This window comes from Rhamphochromis longiceps, linkage group LG20, assembly GCF_057381845.1.
Source record: "Rhamphochromis longiceps isolate RC_006_pf linkage group LG20, R_longiceps_female_GT1.1, whole genome shotgun sequence".
Taxonomy (NCBI): domain Eukaryota; kingdom Metazoa; phylum Chordata; class Actinopteri; order Cichliformes; family Cichlidae; genus Rhamphochromis; species Rhamphochromis longiceps.
In genome coordinates this window covers 13,214,913-13,238,446 of record NC_140576.1, presented here as the reverse complement: position 1 = coordinate 13,238,446, position 23,534 = coordinate 13,214,913, and the positions used below count along the sequence as shown (strand labels likewise).

Here is a 23,534-nt window from a genome sequence, read left to right as displayed (position 1 = left end):
AATCACAGTAAAGCAAACCCCACACACATTTACACCTGGAACAAAGACAACACCTGTGTGTTTAAAAGTTATAAATTTCATGAAAGTTGTACCACGACATATTTCATTATTAAAATATATCAAATGACTTTATGTGTTGTGAAGGAAAAGCCACAGATCTCCCCAGTTATGTGCACTTTAGCTGAGCCTTTTTACTGTCTTTCAGCATGTTGTTTTAGTTCTATGCTGGGGAACGCTTCTGTTTTGGTTCAGCCCCTGTGCATTAATCAGCTGTACCTTTAGTAATGAGATGGCTTGCCACTGGTGCAGTACCCTGAAACTCCTCAGTCACACAAGAAAAACAGGACAGCAACTTCTTTGCGACTAAGAAAAATCAGTGATTGCCATGCTGGTACTGCCATTGTAACACTAACAGAGGGTATTGGCACTGCTTTTGCTTTGCAATTGTAATTGCAGTTTGTAAATTGAATATCATCGTAGAACAACTGATCAATTCAATCTATACTCACATGGGAATAGACTGGATTTTGTAAAGCTATTCTAGCCTTAAAAACAACTCAGAGCTCTCTGTATCTTAAATCTGGAGCTACAGTCAACTTCAAATCAATAACTAACCTAACATGCATGTCTTTGGACTGTAGGAGGAAGCTGGAGAAAACCCAGCGGGCAACTGGAGAACAAAAGGATCAGGAAGACTGAAGGCTGTCCTTTATCCCTATATCTAAGAGTGTAAGCATGCAGATATTTTACTAAGGCTATATATAGTTTGCCATACCAGTTTTGCAATGACTTATTTTGTCAAAGCGAGTTTGCGACATTTAAACTGCCACAGCTCCTTAAACAGTTAACACAGCTGTGTGAGTACAGTACTGTTGAGCTGAATAGATATGTCTGAAAACCAGCCCTGCATGGCTGAACAACTTTGTAACCAATCCCTATTGTCCCAAATGTCCTTCCACCTTCTGCTGTTCTAGTTACTCTCAGCAGTTTCACTTTTTCACGCCTCATGATTTCCTTTTCTTTCAGAATTACTTTCTCAAACATGCACATCTTTTATATTCCAAATACATCCTGTCTCCATCTGTTTCTCCCTCATTTGTTTGTTTCCCTTTAGTCTGCGTGCTGAGCTTAGTCCTCTGTCTCTCTTTATTCTTCTCGCTCCCCTCTTTTCACTTCCTCCATCAAACTCTTTGTTGCATCGTCATTGTCTCCCCCTAATTCCCTCACCTCCTCTTTGGCTCCCTCATTCTTTGTCTTTTTGCTTCCTTCTTTTTCCATTTGCCGGGCCGGCGCATGTGTGTTTGAGTGTGTGCGTATGTTTGTGTCCGTCAGTCTACCGCACCACTGCAATTCATCATCATTTTATCTACAGCTCCCTTAATTGGATCCTATCACAGTCCCACCTGACGAGCTGAGAGGCGGGGGGGAGGTGGAGAAATGGAGGATTCCTCACTAGGCGCACACACACACACACACACACACACACACACACACACACACACACACACACACACACACACACATTTCGGCCTCCTATGTCTAGCTTCATCAACAGCTGCAAAGTTGTGTTGAGACCTGTATTTTACTATGCTTCCTGACTCTTCCAGAGATAACATTGAGATTTTTACAACACATTAAAGTGCACCGAGGAGTGAAAAAATAAATGCATGCGGATAAGCGTTACTTGTGTGTATGTTTGCGCGTGTGTGTGTATATCCATGTGGTTTTGCCAGTGAATCATAGTTTTGCTGAGGAAAGGTCTCTGTCCTCCAGAATCAGCAACTCTCAGCAGCAGCAGTAGTGGTGTAGTAATGAATGTATCCGAGTCTATCAAACACTAGGGATGCAAACTGCTATTTCCTGGAGTAAGTGCTGGTTTCAGAGGTGTGGGAGGCTTTCAGAACACAGAGTGAACAGAAAAACCATAACAGATATCCATCCTATTTGAACAACAAAGAGCAGCGATGTTTATTAGAGCTAAAAATGTGAAAATAGTGGGGTCAAAAGTTGAAGTGTGTACCAGGCAATTACCCAAGTACTAACCAAGTAATAGCTCGGGACATTAGGTAAAGGTAATATTAGACTGAAATTTATGGACAAATGGCCAGTAACACACGGTGATAACAGGGAAACAAATTTAAAGATACTAATAAGGCAAACCTGTTTAGCAACAGGATGTTACACACCAACCAGCCAAGTAATTTCATGGTGACAGCAGATAAACTCAAACATCAAAAGTCATAATCGTTATGCGAGAATACTTAAACGTTTGAAAATATATAAACTACAAGGCCTAAATTACATGTTTATATATGCTAAATACTTACATTTAATAACCATGAAACAGGCTGTAAACAATCTGTATCCACTGCATTTGATAGAAATATTATGTTCAATAAAAAAGGTAATGTAAAATGTATTTGGTGCTGTGTAAAATCTTGAGCCACGCCTCATTTCCTTTCCTTCCTTGGAGCCGGACTTTTTTGTGTAATTTTTAAAGATGTTTTGATCAATAGTTCTCCAGATTCTCTGAAGGTCCTTTGAATGTTTTCTTTGGACACTGCCTGCTTTTTCTTTCATTTTCTTCAGTTTCTTTCTTTTGTTTTCTTTAATCACAGAACTGAACTGAAAATGAGTGGCAAGTGGTAGTTAATCCAGAAATAAACGGAGGAGTTCAGGACAGAGGTCCAACAGTGAGCATCTGTAAAGCACAGTGATAGCTCTGTCCTGGTTTGTGATGAATTTCAGTTGTTGGTGTTGGGATTTTTTTTTTTAAATGATGGAGTTACAAATGCAGATTTTGATACCAACCAAATGTCTGGCTTAGCTACCCTAGCTCGATGTTGAATCTTGTATCATTAATCCTCTGAAAACAAATTACTGCTGTAAAAATAAATAATTTTACTTTTTATTTTTCATTAATATATTGATGACAGAATTTTGTGGGGTAATATTTATTATTTAGCTGAACATGAAAAGTAAAAATAATCAACATTATACATATAACACATTTTTAGATATAAATGTCTTATAATGTCAACAATTGAAGTCTCAACTCATTCCAAGAAATGTAAAAGTAATTTCGAAATGAATTTGAATCCAAAAGAAAGCTTGTGACATTGACCAGGTCATTTAAATATTCAAGCAGACACACAGCAATTAGTATTTTTGCTCATGCTCTATTCAATAGGCTTTCAACTATCGGGTCACCGAGGACAAATCTGCCAGAAACCAGTAATAACGACTCAAAAAGCCAAATCTAAAAGAACCTCACTTGCATGAAGCAATTATAGAGACACAAGTGACTATATAAGCGCAAATTACCTTTCCACAGCACAAAAGAACTGTAGGAGGCATCATTACGATCTGCAAATCAACTTCAATACTATACCCCAGAACTATTTTTTGTGTCACCATCCAACATCAGAGGCAGACCGATTTCCAGGATCACAGCACTGAAGCTCAATCTCTTCCTTTTGTGGAGAGAAAGTGGGCGATGCTGTATAGTTCAAAAACAGCAAGCGACCGCAAATCAGCGTCGTGTTTCGAGCCCAGTGGCGATGCAGAAGTCGGCAAATGACCCGCAGCCGCTGACAAGTGTGTGACAGGCTAAAAAAAAGGCAGCCCCGCAAAGCTGCCAGCGCCACACGGCCGCTCCTGCTGCCTTTTTAACTGAGAGGACTCGCTATTGGAGCTATCAGCGTGAGTGAGTGAGTGCCGCGGCGCGCGCTTTGCATGTTAATCATATGTCTCGTTAAGTTAAGTCATAATTGGTGTCGTTAAAAACGCCTCCCCTCTGCCTCCTGCCCTGATTGGAGCCCGGGAAATTAAAAGCGCCGGAGCGGTCGCTCCCCTTTTAGTGCTGACAGTTTGACTGAAGGCTAAGAGGCTGGAGTGAGGAGTGGGAATGAAGAGAGAGTGGTTTTTGCGACAGTCAGTCCCTGTGGCCATATGCCTCAGTTCAGCTCTCTGCTCTACCAGTCTATTACTGCCAGTCTTCCTGCCCCACATCGCTGGTTTACAGCAGCACGGCTGTCCAGAAATGAGTGTTGGGAAACTTCGCCTCCCCACATGCGAATATGCGTGTGCTTCAATGCTTACCGTGGTCTTCTGACACTGTATGCTCGTGCTGTTAAACCTCAGAGCCGGGACGCTGTGCGTGTTGCCCTGGATGTGAAAGATGCACTCGTAATTTCTCTGTCCAGACTGAGGCTGGGGCAGGTTCTGAGCCAGCAGGGTGATCGGCCTCATAACTCCAGCAGGGATGTAGATCTGGGTGGAGGGCAGGATCTGAGGGCACTCCTGGAGGTGAGGAAAAAAGGAGTTACAAAGACAATAATAAGCAGAGAATGTGACAGAACATTTTAGTTAAATTGCAGATCTGGGCGAAACACCTTGCTGCTGCACAGATCCAGAGAAAAAAAAGCTGTTAAGTAATGGCAAAAAACTCCCCAAAAACGACATACTGAACATGATCCACGATATGGAAAATTACTCTTTATTGCAATCAAAACTATGAATTAGAAATGGCATCAGGATCTGTCACAACTCCCTGATGACCGTAATTATGAAACCTTTTCTTTTTCTCCCTAAGAGCACCCAACCCCATTAGACAGGATTCCACATGCAGCCCGGCCTCCTTTGTTCTCACTGAAAATTCACCAGCCTAAAATCTCCGCTTACAAATTACCAACACTCCTGAGGATCCAACTCCTCCCACCACCACCACCACCACACCATTTATGAAACACGGAATATTGAACGTAGCAGTTACTTGTCATAAAGAGTACCATTTTGGAACCAACCCCCTTCCCCATATTAATGAGGCTTTTATGGATATTAGGCATGTGTTTTTGCCGGAAAAAGAATCCACCAAAGGATATTCTAATTCTTTCTGCGTGGACAAAATTGAGAGCCGGAGGCAGCGTCTCCCAGGAACACGGACATTACTAATTCCACCATGCTGCACTGTAAAACACACGAAGGTCTAACAGATTACAGAGGGGACATGACTGTGAGGCTGTATGTATGTATTTCAATTAGTTTTTATCAGTTTGAGTTTAAATGAGATCCAGTTATGTCATCATATCCAAATTTGAGGACCGGTGCCACTTCATTTGCTTCTAAGCCACGTGCTCCATCACTAGGACACTTTCCTTCCCGATGAAAGCAGCTTGCTAAAAACGCTAAAGTGATTCAACTATAATATACTGTTCTAACATGCTGAAAAAGCTCTGACTTGTTAAGACACTGTGTGCAGTGTGAAAGGCTAAAAAAAGTGCTTTTGCAAAATCATAAAGTCTGTAATTACATTTAAAGTATGTGTTCGGTATTCATCTGGCGATCGGGGTAAACAATAATAAGGCCATCCAAAAACCCAACTACAATGTCTAAATGAAATTTTATTCCAGTTTAAGCGCCATCGAGCGAGCTATAATTTTTCTATTAGGATGGCAAACGTTTATATGTGCGCTGATAAATCAGTGGGAGCTGCATGCTATTTTAAACCAGGGATGAATAGTCGAAGTGAAAGCACACTGGCAGCCTCAATGTCTGTAGAGTAATCTCGGTATGAGTTTGCTCTGTGCTGGGGCACTGTCTAATGGAACACCAGTAATGACTTGCAGATTGGCCTGGGAACAGCAGAGAGGATGCTGAAAGAGGAGAGAAATTTGGACATAATGGCACCAAGAGACTCTTCAGCTCCCTTCACAAAAATATGGTGCACACTCAAAGCCAGAGGTGACTCGCGCCAACTCCATACGGGCTTATGCTGAGTGAATCTACAGCGCATTCATCGCACATGTAGTTCAAAATTCTATGGCCTGAGTCCAAAGAGCAGATAAAACACTCAGAAGCGAACAAGAAAGCTGCACGATGCAGAAAAGAAGATGACAAGAAACGAGGAAAGCATAAAGTAATTATGACCTGCTGTACTGCTTCCCAGTGTAACTCTGAAAGGCATTATGTTGTGTCGTTAATAACGCTCTTAAAGCTGCCGTAAAATTTATTTTGCAGTGAATGAAATGACTAGGTGCTATTGGGAACGTCACGCACAGCAAGAAAGTGTGTTTACATTCAAATGCGCTGAGCTTTTAGCAGGCTGGAGCTAATTGTTTTGGTTTTTCTCCCATACTGTAAATTACTTTCTAATCAAAGTCATCTCCAGTGACTGAAAAATGAAGCCACCACAGAAGTGCCAAAAACTGCAGTTCTTTTAGACTGGCTCTAAAGGTTAGTCACACAAACACATGTCAACATTTCCAACGGTTTTTACAACTAAGTTCCCCACTCATCACAACTGAACTAGGAGATTGTGATGACTATGGTGCTCCTTTCAGATGGTGTTAGGGCTTTTTGCACACTCTATCATCTAAATATTTACTTAAAGAAAAATGTCACCCGGTAAACTCAAGGTTGTTATCATATACATCTTTCTCAAACTACAACAAGTAGCCATTTTAAGCACAAACCTCTATTATCTGTGTCTGCTACATGTTCTTACTGAAGATAATTTACACTGACTGGCCACAATATTAGGTACACTTATTCAACTACTTCTTGGAGATATCTTATCAGCCTATCACATGGCAGCAACATTTAGGCATGGAGACATGGTCAAGACTACCTGCTGATTGGCAGAATGAGGAAGAAAGGCGATTTAAAGGTGATTTAAATGACTTTGGTTGTTGGCTGGTCTGAGTATTTCAAAAACTGGGATTTACCTGTGCAACCATCTCTAGGGTTTACAGAGAATGAACCGAAAATATAGCAATATCTAGCAGCAGTTCTCTCGGCAAAAAAATCCTCGAGTCCAAATGCGAATTGAACAAAAAGAAAGGTAATCCGGTTGTTCAGTCTGACGTCACTAGCCGTGTCTGGGTCTAAACTCCGCTGCAGGTCCATATATCAAACGATCACTATGGCATTACTGAGAGTTGAAAAACTGTCTAAAGTCTTTCATCTTTAATAAAATGATCAGCGTTCTGCTCTACCAGGTGTAACAATTGAGTTTAACATCCAGGCATCCATGAAAACGGAATTTATGACATTTAACGGAGTTAGAAGTTAGCAGGGAGTTAGCTCGCTAGCTTCTATCTAAATACAATATAGCATGTCCTGACTGCGGGGTTTTGGAAACAAATTCAAACGTACAGCTCTGCTATCACTTCCAGCATAAATGAAGACAGAAAACTAAACAGCAGTGACGTTTGCAGGGTTACTGAAGTTTGGCTAGCTGGTATATAATGATGTGCTACGTGACCGCTAGCGACACAGCTATGTTAGCATAATATAAACAAGCTAACTTTTTTTCCACTCGATAAAAGTTACCGTGAGTGCTCTCGGTGGTCAGGAACAAATGTAATCGCATGGCAGGATGCTGTAAAAGGACCAAACTTCAGCCAGGAGAACTACTGAGATAATCCATCCACAATACGAGGTTAGTCATTCATATACTGCTGCATGGGCTGGGCTGTAGCTACATCCTAAGGTTTTAAAAACTGAGCTTAAATAAATGATTAGTGGTAATAAAAGCCGAGGGAGGTCAACAGGGATCACTGACTGTTTTAGGAGCTTTTTCGAGATTAAGTAGAAGAAAATACATAACATTAAACATGTTAACAACACAAAAGCCATATTAAACGCAGACTACTTTAGACCCGGAAGTAGGATTCGTCGCGTCATCACTGAACAACCGGATTGTGACTCAAAGAACCACTTGTTGCAACCAAGGTATGTAGAAGAGTGTCTCTGAACACACAGCACATCTGACCTTAAAGCAGGTGGGCTACAGCAAGGGAACACCACCAGGTGCCACATGTATCAGGTAAGAACAGGAAACTTCACCTGAACTTAACAATAGACAGTTGTTATTTTCCACTACGATTTTTGGATGGCAGGGTGACAATTTGTTGTAAATAACATGAAATCATGGATCCGTCCTGCCTTGGATCAATAGTTCAGTTGCTGGTACTGGTATAATAGAGTCGGGGGGATTCAAAGGGGCATATTGTGGGTCCCTTTAGTACCAAGAGACCATGACTTAAACATCAAAGCCTATCTGTTTAATGGATAGTATCCATAGTTTTCAGTCATGTCACTGACTCCCTACCCAAGGGGCAAAACATCACTCCATAATGACCAATAGTGGACAGTTGGTAGTACTGCAAGACAAGAAACTATGAATTTTGTTGACTGTGAGTCATATTCTGCCCTGACAGCTTTATTGAAATCCTTGAAACTGGTGACGTCTTTCCCAAAGCTCCAGTTTGGTGACATCTACGTATTTGTAGAGAACTCCTCACCATACACGGCTACATGACAGATACATTTGATCTGGATGGGTAAATAACGCCGCCATGTGGGAGGTAAAGAACAAGAAATTGTTCATCGTTAAAGCAAACGCAAGTGTTACGTAGCTAGATTACACAAACTACCACACGGAAATGTTAAGTTTTGTTGACTGGGACATTTAGAGTGTAGAGCATAAGCTCCGGTAGCATTAATTTGTCACATTGTCTTGTGATAACAGTAAAGTTGACCAAGTAGTTTTCCAATGTCAGAATAACTGAGCCACCACTGACAGCCTGGGATGCTGTGGAGAAGCAGGGACTGGTGTGATTTGGTCTGTAAGGCAAGGTTCGAAGAATTGTGCTCACAGTTTGGTGCCATACTCTACAGCCTTCTGGCAGCTGTAAATAAATGTTGATTAATGCATCATGCACAGTAACTATCTGGCATTTTAACTATCTGTTAAATTTGAAGATCTTCAAATGATGGCTGGAGAGCAAAGGACTCCAGTACTGTTTTTGCCCACCGGGTGGCTGTGTCCCAGTAGTTCAGATGTCATGTGTAAACTATGAATTGCTGCTGACCATTTGTGGTCATTTTATGGCCACAGTATCCCCATCTTGGTGTGGCTGGTTCAAACAGGATATACTACTGAAAGCCTTGCAGGAGACGGGGACAAACGGGTTTTTTTCCCCCTTCAGACAGGGAACATTGGGAAAGAAATCAGAAAGGGAGAAGACAGAGAACTGCTCAAGCCGATGCCATGGAGCCCGGTAAAGCAGGCTGTCATTTAGTCAGGCTGACAGTTGTAATTTTAAGCATTCATACATAGTGACTGGCTCCTAATGAACTCCTGCTCCAATCTAATAAAACTTAAAAAGAGAAAAGGGAAGTAGTGTATTTTGGGGTTGGACAAGATGAAACAAGAGTCATTGTCATCATCATAAGGACCACAATCAGGCATCTGTTCCAATCTTTACAAACACACACATACCCACACACACAAATGCATGCCACTTCACATCTGTGCCTCCCTGCTGCCCTCACTGGTCCCTATTGCTTCAGCAACACACACACACACACACACACACACACACACACACACACACACACACACACACACACACACACACACACACACACACACACACACACACTCTCTCTCTCTCTCTCTCTCTCTCTCTCTCTCTCTCTCTCTCTCTCTCTCTCTCTCTCTCTCTCTCTCTCTCTTGAGGTCTGTTCCTTATTGCTGATGCACCAGAGTCAGACTAAAAAGCACAGCGCAACATTTCTCTGAGGAACAGATACGCACACACATCCCTCAGCAAACATACAAAGGCATTCCCCACATAGGGTCTACATATAGAATACAAAGACGCACAATTCCACAAACCAATAAAGAAAAAAAAGAGAGGGAAACATGCACAAAGGAGGGCGGGAATGAACAAAAGATTGGAGAGCAGAGGATTGTGGGAGCTGTTTCATTAGGAGTGGTGACAGGTGTCAGAGCTGAGTCTGCATCAGATAGCGGAGCGGTTCTACACAATGAGACACAACAATCTCTCTACCTGGGGGATTCCTCTAATCCCTCTCCTTCTCTCCTCTCTTTTCTTTCTTCCTGTCGCTCACACTTGATCTTTAGGTTCTCTGTAGCGCTCTCTCTCCCTTTGTTGCTTTGTTTCTCAGTCTTTGATTGTGTTGCTTGTGAAACGGTTGAACTGTACATCCATCAGGCAATCTTTATTTAAACCAATCACAAATGCAATTTTCAGACAAAAATTGGAGGCATAAATGGATCAGAAAACTAGGCCTAACAGCCTATAATAGGTGCTGCAAACAGACTGGAAAGTATCAGTAAATTAAGCTTTAGACGGCAGCAATTTACTGTTAACAAGCATCGAAGTTTAGATCAGTAGTTTGCGTGATAAAAATAATTACTTCAGGAATTATACGCAACCTATCATAGCCAGTGTAATGTATCAAGTAAGACACTGTGATACTTTATTACCAGTCAGCAAGAAATGTTTCATGCTACAGTTCTACACTGACACAAATGTGCTACTCTAATGTGGACCCCACGCTGGTGTCCTTTTATCCCCAACAAATAACAAAATGAAAGTGATGTTCATGTCACCACTCATCTAAAGTTGCAGATCGATCTGCTACGTGTCTGAAAAATGGTTGGCTGATTGCTGTGCAGGAAATAGGCACGTTTGATGATTTTTCATCCATCCTCCCATCAGCACTACAGAAAAATCGAACGTGATTTACAATAATGGGTCACTTTGGGACACTCAGCACTGATAAAACACAACAACAGCTATATATATTCTGAGGACAATTATACACCTAAAATTTTAGATAATACAACGTGCAACTGTTACCTCCCCCAGTTTGCATACGTGCTATCAAACACGATAACTCAGAAAAGTTTTGAATGAATTCTGATAAAGCCTTGCAGGGGTGTAGAGTGAGCTCATCTTAATCTATTAAAAATTTGGCTTACGTCCACCGAGGTCTTCAAGGTCAACTCACTGATTTACTGGTTGAAAATTGACTAAAAGCCTTAACATAAAAACTATGATTCTCACAAGTGTGGTGCGTGTTGTCAATATCATCTCACATTTGACCTCTGACCTCAAATAAGGTCAAACGGTCAAATAAGATGTCTTTTATCTTTACAACTGTGGTTTAAATTCTACTACCTTTGGTTGTATTGGCAACATTTCAGAAATGATACCGGCGTGTGGGGATTCTCAATATCACGTCATAGCTTGTATCCAAATATCATGTCATATTTGACCTTTGACCTCACTTTTACATTTAACACAAGTCTTTCCTTCAAGCTGACCCCAAAGTGCATGATCAGTGTTGTCAATTAAAATTGACAAATAACAAAAGCCTTCACTTTCCATGTGCTTTTACTGTATGTAACTATGTTTGAAAAGAACAAAGGAAATAAAATGAATATATACAAAATACAAAACTGTTCCTTTAACAGTAAATGCTGCCCAGAGAGTGAGCTGCCTTGGCAGAGGTTCGCACTGTGTCAGAGGTTCTTGTTCCTAAGGATTTCTAAATAATATCATGATTTAGTTATTAAAGTTCATTACTGATCAGTGATTCAGTCCTCATTCCTAAATATTGCTGTTATTATTGCTTTGGCGTTGGTTCCATGATGCACGTGGAGCAGCAAGAGTCAAACAATCTCATTCACACAAGCAGCCTGCATCTTTTTCTAAACCCTAAGCAACTTATTTTGCCTAAATCTGACTGAATGGTGAAAGATGAAAGGACAAGGACAAACCATGTTCACAGCTTTATTAATTAACTGTTGACTCTAAAACTATTAAGCAAAGTTTAATCAACTACCAAGTTACAATTTATTAATAATCCTTATTAAAACGTGATCTTTTTACACGTAATGTAAACATTTTAAAACTTTAAAAATGTGCAAAGACTGCAAAGTGTTAGCCAGCAAACTAAAAAGGTGTATAATTAGCAAATGCTAAAGAGCTTAGAGACAGGTTCATGCAGTGTGATCACAGAGCATGAGAAGGCAGGTAAGGACGAGGACAAACCATGTTCACAGTCTGATGGACTCACCAATCACCTGTGTCCATATACGCTCTTTAAAACAGCTTTTACACATGCGTCTTATCAGGGCTATGATAAACTAGTTCATAACCATTTACACTTTTTTTTTCTATAAACAGTTTAATCTTTACAGTTACACCCCAATAAATGATAAAACTAATTAAACAAAGCCAATTAGACAAGCTTTATTAATTAACTGTTGACTCTAAAACTATTAAGCAAAGTTTAATCAACTACCCAGTTAAAATTTATTAATAATCCTTATTAAAAAGTGTTACTAAACTAGATCTTTTTACACGTAATGCACACTAAGAACAAGAAACAGATGAACACTAAAAGGAATGTGAAGTACTTACTAGACGATTAGTACATGTTAATAATGATAATATAATGGGCTAAAAAAGCATTACAATGACCATCAGTGTAGTGTTGATGGATACTTGAAAGGATCAAGAAAATAAATAATGATTTAAAAAAAACATGAATGAAAATGTCAAATATTTAACACTTAAAGAAAGTGTTATTATTTTTTTTTAGAATATTCATAAAACTGCGTATCAGTACTAAAAAAAACAACTAGAGAAATGCTTTGTTGAGATCCAAATTTACTGCACCAAAAGCCGGAGAAGAACGGTGATGCAGAGGACGAGCAGTGATAAACCACTGGATGAGAAAGGGTGAGGGAGGTGAAGTTAAAAGGAAGGAGGGGAGGAGATATGGAGGCGAGACGAGGTCTTGGGAGCCATACACTCGTTTATTAAAGTGGGGGATGAGAGTCAAGGAGGTCAAGTTCCCAGCAGAGCGAGGCAGGGGAGGAGCTCTGCAACATGGGAGCTGTACACAGCGCTTATATCTTTCCAAACTAATTCCCAGACTGGTAATACAGACACACAGAGACACAGGCTGCGTTACATCTAGATGAATATGCACTAAATACACACATACACACACATTTATCATCTCACTCACTCTCTCACACGCACGCACAAACTGATCCAAAGCTAAATCGTGCCCTCTGGCTCTGTTCAGTAAGCTAGTGCTTCGGCCCGTGGAGTGTTTTACAGTAGCCTTGGGGCCAAATACACAGATACTGTGATCAAAGGTGGGAAGGTAAGCCTTCAGAAAGAAATTAATCTGAGTTCCTCTTCCATATCAACAGTGTGAAATCTCTATTACGTCTCTGTCAGCTGCATCTGTAGGCCCACAGACTTTAACCTTTTTTTTTTTAAGTTGCAAAACTTATTTTAGGAAGAACATTAACCAAGTTTTTAAATATATTTGATTTAACAGGTAGACATATGGGAGGATGTATATAGATAAAAACTAGCAGAAGTTGAAATTTGTCCTTATTAAAGGACAAAAACCACCAATGACATCACTGCCTACATTTTACTGCCACAGCAGCAAACGTACTGCTGTAAATAATGACGATATTAATGTCTGCCATCATTTTAGCACAGTTTATTTCGGCATTCAAGATAAAAAAAATCGTGGCTGAAAATCATGAATAAAGGAGAGCCATCAATAAACATTTCCATGAGAATTAGAAAGCTATAACAGTCCGGGAACTGTCATGTTGTTATAACTCAGTTCAGTTATATAGTCCAAACTAAAGTAAGATTGTCTCAACGTACTTTGATTCAATTCAGTCCATCAATTTTATTCACATAACACCAACTCACTCCAACAGATGCCTCAAGGTGCTTTATATTTTAAGGCAAAGACCCAAATCCGAAGAAAACTCCAACAATCAAACGACCCATTTTGAGCAAGCACTTGGCAACAGTAGGAAGGAAAAACTCCCTTTTAACAGGAAGAAACCCCTCCTCCCTGAACCGGTCATCTACTGTGATTGGTTGAGGGGTGAAGAGAAGGAAGCTGGACAAGAGACACACTTCACAAAATGCATATGTCAACATACTATACTTAGTCACACATAATATATTTATCCATTAAGTAGAAAATTAACAACTTCCACAAACACTTTCAATTAAACTGCAATGAAAAATAGCAACATTTTAAAACTTTAAAATTGTGCAAAAACTGCAAAGTGTTAGCCTGCAAACTAAGGACAAATAAGGACAAACCATGTTCACAGCTTTATTAATTAACTGTTGACTCTAAAACTATTAAGCAAAGTTTAATCAACTACCAAGTTACAATTTATTAATAATCCTTATTAAAAAGTGTTACTAAACCAGATCTTTTTACACGTAATGTAAACATTTTAAAACTTTAAAAATGTGCAAAGACTGCAAAGTGTTAGCCTGCAAACTAAAAAGGTGTATAATTAGCAAATGCTAAAGAGCTTAGAGACAGATTCATGCAGTGTGATCACAGAGCATGAGAAGGCAGGTAAGGCTGACATAAGCCAAATAAGATATGTGGTGATCTGTCATTTGAGAGGAAATACTAAAACTTCAATCAATGTAGAATCGACCAATTTGGTGGTCAAATGACCTTGACCTTTGACCACTAAATTCTACTCCAGTCAATGTGACTGTTTGTGCTAAATTTGAATAAAATCCCTGAACGCGTTCTTTAGAAAGCGTGCTTAAGAATAATGAACATACAGAAAACCCCACAACTTACCTGGTGTAACGAGTGTAAATGCATAAAATACAGAAAATATTCGTAGTTTTGGTCTGAGTTGGAACTATAGATTCTGCAGAGTCTTAAGATATCACCATTGTTTCTTGGGATTTAGCTCTAGGCCCTGTATAATTAAAGCCACAAGGGTTTAGATGCACTTGTTTTATCCAAGGTCGTGTTTATTTCCCAGTGGCTTAGTCACACATCATTTTCTCTTTCAATCCCAACCCCACTGTTGTCTCCTAGTCTCTTTCAACCTCACTTTCCTCTTCTGCTCCTGATATCTTCCAAGGAACTGATCCACCCACCCGCCACTTTCTACCTGCTCTGTGGTTTATTGAAACACGATGATGCCTGCAGTCATGAACTCCAGCTGTCTACGATGCTTCGCTGCATTTTCCTATTGACTTTTCCTCTTCTCCGCAGCCTTCCTTTGCTCGTTCTCTATATACTCTGTTATCCTCGATCTGTCTCTCGCACTCCTCATTGGCTGCTGGGGTAAGATGTCTTAAGGGTGAAACACTTGGAAGATCGCGCAGGCTCCCAAAACAAACACGGTGATGTGGATACAGAGAAGAATGAGAAACACCAAGCACGTATTTATAATGTTTAATTACCCTGTTGCTTTAGAAACAGTAAAACTAAAAGAACAAAGAAGGGATGAAACCCGTAATAAAGGTGATATTTGTTTTACTATATTCAGCCCTAACAATATAGTGTATTTCGTAAACTTCCTTTTTTCCTCACTTCTAATTGGTTTTATCAGGATGGAAACATCTACAGTGATGTCAGAGATGAGGCGAGAGCCCCGATTGGCTGCTGGCTGTCACCAATGAGGTCACCTCTCGGAGGCGCAGACAGCCACCGAGTATGATGGATGAGGGAGCCCGTGTGTTTGTCTATGTGTGTGAGTGTTGGGAGGGGGTCATCGTGGTGTAGAGGGTCCCAGCGGATTAGCGTTACAGTCCAATGAACCATTTCAGAAAGGAAGGGGCGAGACCCCATCGACCAGCGCTCTTACACACACATACGGAAAGAAAGAAAAAGGACCTGATATGATGACCGCATGTCCCAGGGGAGGGAGAGGAAGAGTCATCTGTTGAGCAATGTCTCAGTTTTAGACACCAATATAGTTAAGTCCTTAGAGAGTAACACAAAGTAACACACTTGCTCACCAGCTGTGCAATGGATCCTGTTTGTAATCTCAACAGATCTTTTTCTATCCCACAGATGCACAAACAGTTCATGAGGCCTCATTTTGAAACTGCCACTTTCTCACTATTAACAAAGCTTTTTTTAATGTATCTCTATCAAAAAGACAGATCAAAATGTATTCATAGAGCACACGATATACTAAGACAACCTGAGGCCACATGTGCACAGAATGCTGAAGCTTTTCTTTTGTAAAAAACCAAAGACGAAGGTGAAACAAAGGCCAGAAACAAAGTGATATCTATGGACACATCTATCAGCACAGCTGCTCTACAATACCATTCATGGGCTTTGTCACTCCAGAATAATAACGTATGCTGTGCAGATGGAGCAGGCAATTTGATTTAGTGTGTATTCTGATATGTGCAGCACCTGCATTTTTCAGCAATGTAACACTTGGACTTTTACTGTCTGCTTTATTCAGCAGTGGTATCTGGGAAATATTTGGCTAATTAATTTTGAAGATGATGTTTCTTTTTTTTTGCACTGCACTTCCTTGTCACTAGTCACCTTAACCCTTACAGAACCACTTCTTGCTCTGCTGTTCCAAACAATAGTTGTTTCCCTGGAAAGGACGCAGGCAAGAGTGTGCAGCTACTGAAGCTCACATTAACTTGTGCTAACCTGGCAGGAAGCATCAGGAAGCTGTCGTTAAGAAGAAAGAAGCAGCAAAACACAAATAATCTTATTAGTCTATTATATCGTTGTAACACCTAGTGATTATTATCCCTTATAAGTCACACTAGAGAAGAAGTAGGGCAGGAACTTCCTTGAGATTATTAAATAAGTGGTTGCTGGAGACTGTATGGAGTTTTTTTTTTTGTATAAAAGTAGTTGCCAAGAGTTTGAGTGTGCACAGGTCACCTGGTGGGAGGCAACCTTTCTCCAAACAGTTGTGGTCCAACTTGGTTTGACTGCAATCACTCACACATAAACTTTTGAAGGTTTGCAAATAGTTTTAGTCAAGTTCATCCAAGTTCATGTGTGAATGGGTGAATAAGGCAAGTTGCATAAAGTGCTCTGAATGCTCGGCTACATAAGAACCAGTTCATTTACCATTTACAGATATTCCTATATACTACACCAGCCGCTTGGTTATACAGTGGCTTGCAAAAGTATTCGGCCCCCTTGAACTTTTCCACATTTTGTCACATTACAGCCACAAACATGAATCAATTTTATTGGAATTCCACATGAAAGGCCAACACAAAGTGGTGCACACGTGAGAAGTGGAATGAAAATCATACATGATTCCAAACATGTTTTACAAATAAATAACTGCAAAGTGGGGTGTGCGTAATTATTCAGCCCCCTGAGTCAATACTTTGTAGAACCACCTTTTGCTGCAATTACAGCTGCTAGTCTTTTAGGGTCTGTCTCTACCAGCTTTGCACATCTAGAGACTGAAATCCTTGCCCATTCTTCTTTGCAAAACAGCTCCAGCTCAGTCAGATTAGATGGACAGCGTTTGTGAACAGCAGTTGTCAGATCTTGCCACAGATTCTCGACACCAGACAGGTCAGGAATAAAGTTATTGAGAAATTTAAAGCAGGCTTAGGCTACAAGATTTCTCAAGCCTTGAACATCCCACGGAGCACATTCAGAAATGGAAGGAGTATGGCACAACTGTAAACCTACCAAGACAAGGCCGTCCACCTAAACTCACAGGCTGAACAAGGAGAGCGCTGATCAGAAATGCAGCCAAGAGGCCCATGGTGACTCTGGACGAGCTGCAGAGATCTACAGCTCAGGTGGGGGAATCTGTCCATAGGACAACTATTAGTCGTGCACTGCACAAAGTTGGCCTTTATGGAAGAGTGGCAAGAAGAAAGCCATTGTTAACAGCAAACCATAAAAAGTCCCGTTTGCAGTTTGCCACAAGCCATGTGGGGCACACAGCAAACATGTGGAAGAAGGTGCTCTGGTCAGATGAGACCAAAATGGAACTTTTTGGCCAAAATGCAAAACGCTGTGTGGCAGAAAACTAACACTGCACATCACTCTGAACACACCATCCCCACTGTCAAATATGGTGCATCATGCTCTGGGGGTGCTTCTCTTCAGCAGGGACAGGGAAGCTGGTCAGAGTTGATGGGAAGATGGATGGAGCCAAATACAGGGCAGTCTTGGAAGAAAACCTCTTGGAGTCTGCAAAAGACTTGAGACTGGGGCGGAGGTTCACCTTCCAGCAGGACAACAACCCTAAACATAAAGCCAGGGCAACAATGGAATGGTTTAAAACAAAACATATCCATGTGTTAGAACGGCCCAGTCAGCTCTAAATCCAATCGAGAATCTGTGGCAAGATCTGAAAACTGCTGTTCACAAACGCTGTCCATCTAATCTGACTGAGCTGGAGCTGTTTTGCAAAGAAGAATGGGATAATTACGATAATTAAGAATAATTACGCACACTTTTCACTTATTTATTTGTAAAAAATATTCGGAATCATGTATGATTTTCATTCCACTTCTCACGTGTACACCACTTTGTGTTGGCCTTTCATGTGGAATTCCAATAAAATTGATTCATGTTTGTGGCTGTAATGTGACAAAATGTGGAAAAGTTCAAGGGGGCCGAATACTTTTGCAAGCCACTGTATTGTTTTTGTGCTGGACTGTCTCGGGGCATCTTTGCACAGCCTACACCTGGGGTCTGGCCTCGTGTGGTAGACAGCAGCCTCTATGGATCTGCTTAGAGCTTGTTCCTCTGCTGCCATGATTGGTGCCTCTGTATTCATATATATATATGTACACATATCATTTTTTAAACTCCAGCTTGTTTTTTTTCTTCAGAAAACAAAAAACAAGCTGCAGATATTGCAGCATACTGAGTTTGCTTGTAAAAGAGCTCTACCCCAGTAACTGCACAAGGCTCTTCCTCACATGTCTCCATTAGAATAGCAGTGTCCTGTGTGCTATCTCTGATGACCAAGTGTGATTGTGTGTCTATCAGGATGCTATCAAGTCCGGATGGTCAAAGAGGAGGATGTAGATGATAAGCATCAGCTAGTGGATCAATAGGAGCCTGTAAAAAAAAGACCCACACACTCTCTGTTTGAGTGTTTGCGTGTGTGTGTGGGTGTGTGGGTGACACAGTGGATACATGACAGATAACAAGAAGTGATCAGGATGGCCTCACTAAGTACAGCCTTGTGTTCTCTCTCCCTCGCTGTCTCTCTCTCTTAGCCCTCAGGATCAAAATTTGATGAATTTTGTTTCATCTTGTGAAAAGAAAATGACAAAGTGCTCCATGCCATGTGGGAACCAACCAAAAACTGACTTACAACCCCTTTTTTTAGACTGTGACCCAGTGAATAATAAGTGATTTCTGTGACCCATCTGAGAATCATCCAAACCTTTCAAGGTCACCAGAAAAGCCCGTGATGCAAACCTTCCTGAGAGTTGATTTCCTCCGCTAGTCTTTGGACGAGGGAATGCGTTTCTCAGGTCCCCCAAGGTCCCGAGTCGAGCAATAGACAACGCAGCAAACTTCGCAACAAAAGATACTGCGGTATCTCGTATGCAAATTCACTGGGGCCAGAAAAAGTTTTAAAAGCGATCGCTCCTCTTTGCCAGACCCGTTTCATCTTTTATTCTGGATTTGCGACTCATCCCCCTGTGCTTCATTTCAACAGGAAAACTTTTCATCTATTTTGCTCAAATGAACCGAGTTCCTCAGACGTAGTCTCAGGTGGAAGGAGGGCAGGCACTCCATCGCACCAGTCTAGGAGCTCTTCTGTTCAATAAAAGACACTTTGAACTGTGTTGGAAGCCTTTTGGTGTGTCCACCCACTCGCAGCCCTTTACTACAGGGGATATGGGGGCATGTACGGGAAGAGGTAAAAAGAAAGAGATCGACTTCACTGTTATGAAGTGAAATGCAGATACTTAAATTAAATGCATGAACATAAGTCACACCTTGGGTTCATTACGGCTCCATCAATGAGGAATTTCCTAATTTTACTTTCCCACCAAAAACCCGAAATCCAGCTGTATTACCCCCTTTACCTTTAATCAAACCAACTTATTACCTCTCTCTTCTCACCTCAAGGGAAACCTGCAGTCAGACACTAACAGCAGGTCCTAACAGCAAATCCCGTGTAGTTTTGCTGCACAATGCGACACACCACAGCAGAACCTTACATCCATCTTACAAGATTAAAAGACAGACTGCTCTGAACTGGTTGAACTTGAGTGCCCTCGGGTGTGATTAGCATTACCATTCAAGACCAAGAATGTGTTCATCAGAGGTTTTTTAGTGAATGATGAAGACCTCACAGTACTGTATCACCCAAATAAAGCACATTGCTCTGCTTGTGGTTCCTAGAGTATTTAAGAGTAGAATGGGAAGCAGAGCCTTCGACTACTGGGGACTTCCCATGATGCACTCCGTTTCTTCTTCACTCACTTCTTTTCATACATTATGTGTTTACACAGCACTCTGCATTTAATCTTTAGTTATTATTCATCTCTGGCTCTCTTCCACAGACCCTTCACCCTAAACCAATCACAGCAGATGGCTGTCCCTGCCTGAGCCTTGTTCTGCCAGAGGTTTCTTCCTGTTAAAAGGGAGTTTTTCCTTTCCACTGTTACAAAGTGCTTGCTCAAAGGGGGTCATCCGATTGTTGGGGTTTTATCTGTATCATTGTCTGTGAAGGTTCTCAGTCATCTAGGTCATCGTAGTCGAAGGAGCTTGCAAAGAAAAGCGTCTGGACTTCAAGTAACTTAAAGAAGTCCAGACGCTTTTCTTTGCAAGCTCCTTCGACTATCTGTATCATTGTACAATATGAAGTGCCAATTCAATTCAATTCAGTTTTATTTATATAGCGCTAAATCACAACAGTCACCTCAAGGCGCTTTATATTGTAAGGTAGATCCTACAATAATACATACAGAGACAAAAACCAACAATTATATGAGCAAGCACTTTGGCGACACTGGGAAGGAAAAACTCCCTTTTAACAGGATGAAACCTCCAGCATAACCAGGCTCAGGGAGTGGCGGGGCCATCTGCTGCGACCAGTTGGGGCGAGAGAAGGAAGACAGGACAAAAGCCATGCTGTGGAAGAGAGCCAGAGATTAATAAGAAGTGTGATTCAGCAGAGAGAGCCTTGAGGTGACTATTGCTGTGATTTGGTGCTATATAAATAAAACTGAGCTGAATCAAGTTTCTTTGGACTATGTTTGGTCCACTTTGGCAGATCTGTCAAAGGTGAAATCAATATAACCACAGGCTACCTGCTGTAAACTGGACTGCTTCTACATTAAACATGTGGCTCCCCTAGGCTAAAGCCTCATTTTGAAGAATGTTTTAAAAGAATCTTTTTTTTTTGCTCATAGCTAAAAACGTCGGTTAGCATAGAATAATGGGACTGAAGAGTAGCGATACCCCTGTTAATTGCTCTCTTTCTACTCCTCATTGCACCATTCAACAGTCTGATGGCCATTAAATTTACCCACTGAGACTGGGCACTGTCAAAATTCTTTCACAACCAATTTCGCACATGTGATTACTCGGGTGCCTTCAAAACAATAGTGGAGTGAGGTTCATTAAGCCTTTGGCATGAAGGAGTAGTGAGGTCAGATGAGAAAAAAAAATAACACAGGAAAGCAGTTCAGTTTGGTTTGGACTGCAAAATAAATGAGTGCTGCAAACTGTTTATCTACTTCTCTCGCTTGGTACCCCTGTGGATTTGTCAGGCTTAGTTCATTAAACAAAAATACAAAATTTAACTCGAGAAAAACCATGAGCAGACGTCAGACATGTGCCTAAGTAGCTATGAATCCTCCGTGACTTAATCAGTGACATCTCAGCATTTCCCGCTCAAGCTTTGAAGACGAACGTAAGCAAACGCTGTAAAGTTCTAACTCAATCAAGTCATTTTAAGCAGCCCAGCTTCAAGCAAAGATTAAAGTAGGCCAGAGAGATAAATGACATAGAATTATTGAGTAGATACTAAGGAGACACAAGCCATGGGTGGTGTCACGACCCTCACGTATCCTTTCATCTCCTGAATGGTTAAGCATCTCTCGCGTCGTCCTGCTCCCACTCCACTGTGTTTCTCGTCCTTTCATCGAATGCTAATGCTGCTCCTTCAGCAACGTCCGCCATTTGTGTCTTTTTCATTTACCTTCCCTGTGCATATCTTTAACCTTCCACTTCCACTGTCCGTCTTTTCGCCTTTTGCAACCCAACCGAAAAACAGCCCAAAATCCCACAAGCTTGTCGACAGTTTCGCCTTGAGCAATATGGACAAATGGGATTTCCAATCTGTCATTTTTCAGGCATATCAAGACAGTTAAAACGAGCAAATACCATAACAACCTAATTAAAAGTGAATCTCAGTCTAACTTCTGACCTCTTCTTCTACATCAGTCCATATTTTGAGGATTTCTCTTTCTTTCGTATTCTGTTTAGTTCACTTATGCTTGAGGGACATCCTCACACAGCTTTCAGAGGCATGGCCAGAAGCAGTGTATTCCATTTATATGCAATAACTAGTATGTGCTGTGAACAGGCTAATAGAATCTAGCACTAAGGAGGGTAAATTCATAATTTCAGGAGTAGTTTTAGTTTGCATTTTTTGTCAAGTGTGCACATAATTTCTTAAATGTGGTGCTTGGTTGGATTAGAAAGCATCTTCCTTTCTCACAACTAGGCCACAGCAACACTCCCCCACTTATGTTTTATTGTGGATGCTCCACCTTTCGCTTCTCATCTCATCTGTCTCTCTCCATTAAACACGCCACCGATCAGAGAGGCATCTGGAGATGCATCTTTAAGCTTTAATACACTTTGAATAATTAACACATGTGTACATGTACACACACACGCACACGCACACAGTTATAGAATATTCACAACATACTTCATACCGTGTACATTATAACATACCATAATAGACCCATTTCTGTAATATACTCACATATCTATATTATTGCTAATATATATTGTAATATATCTATATCACTAAAGCACTTCTGGATGGATGTAAACTGCATTTCGTTGCCCTGTACCTGTGCATGTGCAATGACAATAAAGTTGAATTCTATTCTATTCTATTCTAATTCTACACGCACACACGGAGTCGAGTCTATCAGTGGCAGGCAGCTCCCCTCAGCCAGAGAGAGACCCAGAGGGAGTAGGGAGGCTTACTCAGTGCCAGCTTCAGAACCTTCGAGCTGGGCAGCTCAGAGCTGTGCACCAGCCTGAGTTTGAGCAAGCAGAAACAAAGGAAAGACAGCTGTAACCGTGACACCCTTAGCTGCAAGACAAAAAGAGATGGGTGTCTGCATCCTGCTAATTGACTTGTTGAGGGAATGAGGGAGTGGGTGAACAAGAGAAAAGAGCTTAGAGATCAAAGAGGGATACTTGTATGGAGATGGCTGCCGAGATGCATTTTTTATGCAGGAATGCTATGGGAATACATGCACAGAACGGCTGGCTTATGGCTATATGCACCATATGAACCTTCATGCATTCATCCCTATTGGTGTGCTTTCTGCAGCAACGTGGAAACTTGACAGAAACATTCGACCATCTGACCAATTCACTCATCATGTTGATGCATCCGCTCATTACCGGCACGAAGGCCAACGCTGATCCACATATCTATAAACTTTTCCTACATCTGGAGCCTAAAACAACTCGTGAATAATTATCAACCAGGCTAAAAAAAAACCCCACTGGTGCACTCCCCTGGGAGACAGCGAAGCATCGTAGACTTACTGTGTTTCACTAAGCTAAAGGCGGTCAGGCTTCCAGGAAGAGGAGAAGACACGAGAGATAAGGGATGAAAGAAAAAGAAAAAAATATATACGAACAGGCAAAGGTTGTGA

The 23,534-nt window shown here is 41.1% G+C and overlaps 1 protein-coding gene across 2 annotated transcripts in view; it reads right to left on the bottom strand.

Moving 5' to 3' along the window:
• Window positions 1–23,534, bottom strand: part of LOC146645063 (plexin-A1-like) — a 316,025-nt gene that overhangs the window by 106,084 nt on the left and 186,407 nt on the right. For both annotated transcript variants that reach the window (XM_085393236.1, XM_085393237.1), the window contains exon 10: window positions 4,102–4,302. In XM_085393236.1, coding sequence (XP_085249362.1) covers window positions 4,102–4,302 — 201 coding nt within the window. The remainder of the gene's footprint in view (window positions 1–4,101; window positions 4,303–23,534) is intronic.